General features: G+C 41.8%; 1 protein-coding gene across 2 annotated transcripts in view; it reads left to right on the forward strand.

The window, feature by feature from the left end:
• LOC138195141 (homeobox protein Meis1) overlaps window positions 1–6,000 on the forward strand; it is an 82,195-nt gene that overhangs the window by 56,450 nt on the left and 19,745 nt on the right. For both annotated transcript variants that reach the window (XM_069144248.1, XM_069144247.1), the window contains exon 9: window positions 578–654. In XM_069144248.1, coding sequence (XP_069000349.1) covers window positions 578–654 — 77 coding nt within the window. The remainder of the gene's footprint in view (window positions 1–577; window positions 655–6,000) is intronic.

Here is a 6,000-nt window from a genome sequence, read left to right on the forward strand (position 1 = left end):
TTTTTTTTTTTTTTTTTTTTACTGCTGCTGGTTGCTTTTATCGTCATTGAAGCTGGTACAATAACGTCACTCTGTTAAATTGGCCTTTTTGGTGGACTCCTTTATTTTACTGTACAACCTTAAGTACAGAAAACCCTCCAGGTTTTGTCCTTTTTTTGAGTACCAGCTTCATTGTAGCCCCCCTACAATGACACCGCGGCACCTCAGCTAGTCATTTAATCTAATGATAATATCCAAATTTCTGCCAGTTGGAGGGTGAAACAATGTTACACTCCTCCAATTCACAGGCACATACCGACACCTACGCACCAATGAGCCTGAGCACACGTCTCATTTTCTACCTCTCATTACGCCGTGTGGTTTTCATGTGTGTGACTGTGTGTGTGTAACCTGTGCCCTGCAACATCTCCTTCTTTACTAAAAGGCACATCACCCCCCCCCCCCCAAAAAAAAAAAAAAAAAACCCTAAACAAAACAAAAAAAAACCTAAACAAAACAACAACAACAAAAAACAGGAAGCTTCATCAAACAATTTGCAGCCTTTTATTTCATACGTGTTGTCTTTTCTCCGCCGCAGCATCCCTACCCATCAGAAGAACAGAAGAAACAGCTGGCGCAAGACACGGGCCTCACCATCCTACAAGTGAACAACTGGTAAGTCATATCGGAGTTTACATGCAGTCGATTTCAGGGGGTTTGACCCCCCAGGCTATCCCAGTTCTTAATGATTGGAATTAATGCCTCCTCTCCACCCCTATTTTCTGGCACACGCACACGCGCACACACACACACACACACACACACACACACACACACACACACACACACACACACACACACACACACACCACTTACCGAATCATCCTCACCTAGATCAATCCATCTAAAGAGATATGGCCTGGAGTGATTTTCCAAACCAACAGCCCAACTCAGCCCAAACATGAGCATCCATGTTAATTAAGAGTCAAACTACTGGCTGAAAACATCCAATAAAATCATCCAACATGCACAAGTTATACAAGAATGATTACTTGGAAAGTGGTTGCTCTGAGACTAACTATAGGGTTTGACTTTGACTGACTTTATTTGGGGGTTTGCGGCTTTTTGCAGCATCAATTTTTAGTGTGATTAACATTTGTTTTAATTTGGTGGTGCGCACCACGTCCAATATTTATTCTTTGCTCGTAAAATTGTCAATTTTTTTCAGTTTGTGCACCTCTTTTTATTCTCCACATTACTTTTTAAAGAGATGGTTTGGCTATACTTCTGCAACTGACAATGACATCTCTACACAAATGCACTTTTAAAAAGTAAACCAATACAAAAGCAACACTTCAAAATTTTGATTAAAAATAGAAACCACCAAGAAGTGTAGGTACTTTTTGTCACTATAACTATAGCTCAAAATTACCTTGAGACCATTATTCTGTTAAAAATCATTCTATTGGTGTTTCCATCGACCATACATTATTATGATGTAGTACTTTTTCATAATGCATTTAACATTTAAAGTTGTCCTTGTTTGCAACGATCCTAGCTTGGAAGTGGACAGACTCATTGGTAGCCTGCGTTTGTACATTACTGCTCTGTAAGTGCCCAGTAGCCTGTTAATTGGGCACAAGTGTGACGAGCTGGGGCCATAAAATAAGGTTGCTAACTATCCATTTTAACCTTAGGTAATGCTGTAAAAGGTAGAAAGGGGCCCTATGTCCTTGTACCACTAGTCTTATCAGAGAGATGGCTATCAGCACATGCTTAGTGTTATTAGCCATGTCTAATTAAAGGGGCTGGAGTCTGGGCAACCGAGGCAAAGGGCCAGGCAGAGGGTGTTTGATCTGAGCAGCCCTTAAAAATAATCCTTGAAAGTATCAGCCAGTCGAAAGGTACGAGCATGAAAGTGGAGACTGCAGAAAAAGCCAAAGAGAAGCGTGAGTAGAGAGGGAGGGTTAAAGAGTCAGACGGAGTGAAAAATAGATGAAGAGAAAGAGAGAAAGATAAGGAGAGAGGGAGAGAAAGAGATGAGACATGATAACTCCCCATTACCAGCAGTCTAATGATGTTAACATTATTTCCAGCCATTTTTCAATCTGAGACCTCAGACAGACAGACGTTAGATTAGGGTATGATGTATCGGTCTGTGGAGAATTCACTTTATACCATGCCAAAAACAATGTACACACACACACACACACACACACACACACACACACACACACACACACACACACACACACACACACACACACACACACTAGTGTAAAAAGGCCTCCTGACCAGAGGGAATCCTGTAGAGGTTATCAAATCACGTGACCCCTCTGAAATCCATGGGGGGGATCAATTCTTACAGCTGAGATAAACCCAGCTGCGTGAGTGTGTGTGTGAGTGTGTGTGTGCATTGCAAGAGAGAGCGAGAGAGTCAGACAGACAGACATACAGACAGTCACATGAACAGTAGCTTGGTCATTTAAGGCTGACTGTGTGCGCTCTCGTTCTGTTTGTTATTTTCATTGGTAGGGGGATAGCAACACACCCCGAAGGTGTGCAAGCATGTGTGTACTTGTGCAAGACCAACACACACAGTGTAAATCGTAGGAGATTAATCTTGGTTTGTGGAAGATGTTGTGTGTGTGTGTGACAGTGTTAGAGAGGGGAACCGGGGGTGGTTAATCTAAGGGGTATTAGCTGTTAAACCCTGCATGCTGGGATCCCGCTGCCCCCTCACATTTCGTTGTATACAAGTGTATGTGTGTTTGCTTGTATATATATATATATATATATATGTGTGTGTGTGTGTGTGTGTGTGTGTGTGTGTGTGCGCGCACGCTTGTCCACAGGCATATTTCCACGCATGGTTCGGTTGTTTGCGCAAGCAAGCAAAACATCGTAGCATGGAGGGGTGATCGGGGAGGAAAACAATAAAGTGAAAACGTGCGGTGACACAGAGACACAGACAAAAAAACGGACAAAAACAGAGGATGGAGACAAGCAGAAGAAGGTGAAGAAGAAAAGGTGGAGGAGTAATGGGGAAAAGATATCAGAGAAAAGAGGAAGACACAATCACAAGAGGGAGAAATAGAGAGAGGTTACGTTAGGGGAACTGCCATTTCGCAGGCATGCTGTTGCACTGGTTGGGAAGCCCCGTCATTGGGTGTCTCCATAGCAACCCCCGGTGATGTTACCTCCTGACCCACTGATTTGGCGAAGTCAATTTCCCTAGATGTGATTCTGTTTGTCGGTGCGACTGAAAATACAGACTCGCACACACACAGACAAACGTGTGCATGTCAAACACGCACGCAGACACACTCGCACACACTTTCTCATGCGTTCACTTGCACTAAATCAGGTCTACAACTGTGAAATCAAACCAAAGAGAACTTGAGAAAGCATAAAACACTTAGTGGGAGTGTGTTTCATGGTCACACTCGGCCATAGGTGTTGAGTTCGTGTCAAGTGGCCGCAGATGAACCGCGGGTTGTCCGCGTTTGTTGTCCCAACAGGGGAAGACTTACCGATGAAAAACATGTGCAGCTGACAAGTAAAAAACAATCCTGTCACGTGTTCCAGCCCAGGACAGTATGAACACACTCTGTCTCTCCCTCCCTCTGTCTTATACACTCTTTATTATTGTGTGCAATATGTTTTACCTCACATATAATCACACACTATTGGTCATGAACCCCTATAATCTCTCGTTTTCTCTCTCTCTCTCTCTCTCTCTCTCTCTCTCTCTCTCTCTCTCTCTCTCTCTCTCTCTCTCTCTCACACGCACCATAGACGTGTTAACACACATGTCGGTGTGCATTATTGATGAGTGAGCACGCGGTAGGGCTCAGCAGATTAAATAAAAATGCTAAAGGCCGGCAAGGGGCGCAGATCACTCATGAATTATTGGCAGAAATACGCTGCACCAGGGAATCTCAATTTGAATGGAGAAAATGTGTGTGTGTGTGTGTGTGTGTGTGTGTGTGTGTGTGTATGTATGTGAGGGAGTGTGTGGTAATGTTCACATTTACACAGCAGAATCATATAGAGAGAATGTAAACACACACTGTGCCAGAAGAAAATACTTTACACTCGTATATAGGAGCCTATGCAGTACACACACACACACACACACACACACAAACGTGTGTAAATGCAAAGTCACACAAATGTACGTAAATGCAAAGTCACACAAACATTTTCATGACAGGAACAGCACGTCACACACCGTACCTACCGGTGTGTCGCTCCCATACAGCAGACACACACTGATGAGTTATAACAAACAATCACACACTCACTCCAACACGTAACACATGTAGTTAAATATAGTTTTCATGCTACCAGCTTTGTATCTTGACTGATTGTATGTGTATAAAACATATAGTGACATATCCAAACTTATCCCATAAAAGTTTTAAGTAATAAATTAAACACAAAGAAAGTGTTTTACTTTTGTTTCTGATTACATGTTAAAGACATGGAGGATCATATTATTCAACAGATTAAATTGTTATCATCTAATTATGATTCGCTGTCAAAAACGTAAAGTAGCCTGTTGCACAACAAGCCATCCCCACCACATTCAGAAAAAGAAGCCTCTTATCATTAATGACAGTTTTACTAAAAGTAACTCCAGTATATATAATCATAACTGAGTAGCTTCACTCTACAAACACTTTTATTTGATGTCATTGTGTTCCACAGAGCTGTAAACCTGTTACACAGGCCAATGTAGGAGTGGTGTCCGATGGGAAACAAAAAAAAAGAAAAAGTAAACAGCCTGATGCAAAACATCATATGTGTTTAAAAGCAAACATATCTGAGTAACATTTATTTGCAATTAAAAATTAAATAAGGAAACAAAAATCCCAAATATGAACTGCGTATGTTAGCAGCAGAAGCACACCTGCTTGGCGAAGTGAAAGCTGCATTACAACATACCAATGGACATCCTCTGCTCTCTGTGTGACTGCACACGTCCTAAAAAAAAAGTTGTACAACCAGACATGAGTGAAATCTGATCTCACCATCAAATAATTTGTGAAAAATATGCCTTTTATTTGCACATAACATAAACCTCAGCCTACAATAATGTACCCCGCTGCTTTTAAATATAGTAATTAAACCTGACCTAAACAAAAGACAAAACTTCCCAAAAGCACCCTAAATAGCCCAAAGCTTTAGAAAATATACATTTTTAAGATTATATTTAGATTGCTATAGATATAGATTAAATTTGGATCATCAGAGGAAGAAGCAAAGCCATAATTAGATTAAGATCGGCTGATATATTGAGGTCTATCAGCAGCCATTGGACGTGCTCTTGAACAATACAACCTTTTACCTGCTCACACAGTTTTACCACTCTGAATACAGGCTGAGGATAAAAGCTCGTAACACATAAAATGTCTCTCTTTCTCTCTCGACTCTCTTTCTCTGGATATAGTCAGTATCTCCCTGCTAAGTTCCCCTAACGCTCCGGTGATGTAAAAATCAATGGCGAGGTCATCAGGTTTCCCTTGTTGGCTGCCCCTCCCCTTCCTGCCTGCAATTTAATAATACCCCTTTAAAGGCAGTGTTTAAGCCCCGCCGAGCAATTGTTTTGTCAATAAGACCTCCTTTTACGAATGTCTTAAAAGCATGGACAGAGAGGGAGAGAGAGCGAGAGAGAGAGGTAGTATTTAAAAGGGCAGAGTGGACGGACGAGGCTACTTAGGAAGGAGCTGCGTGGCACGTACATATATGCCGCTTATCGGGTTTCTGAAAGCACAAGGAGAGGAAGAGGTGAGGGAAAGAGAAGGAGGGGGGGGGGGGGGGCGGAAAGAGAACGAGGCACAAGAACATAGGAAGGATGGAGAAGAAGCACTTACTGTTTTTTATTTTTTTTTATTTTTAGGAACAAATTCCCACCGTGTTTAGTTTTTACTAACACTGAATCAAAATTAAAGGATAAACCTGGTTTGCTACATGTTGGATCGGATTTTCTTGGACGGCTGAGGTGGCTTTTGTTTT

Source organism: Embiotoca jacksoni, unplaced genomic scaffold (genome assembly GCF_022577435.1).
Source record: "Embiotoca jacksoni isolate LCO1_2020_lvr unplaced genomic scaffold, fEmbJac1.0.p SCAF_12, whole genome shotgun sequence".
Taxonomy (NCBI): domain Eukaryota; kingdom Metazoa; phylum Chordata; class Actinopteri; family Embiotocidae; genus Embiotoca; species Embiotoca jacksoni.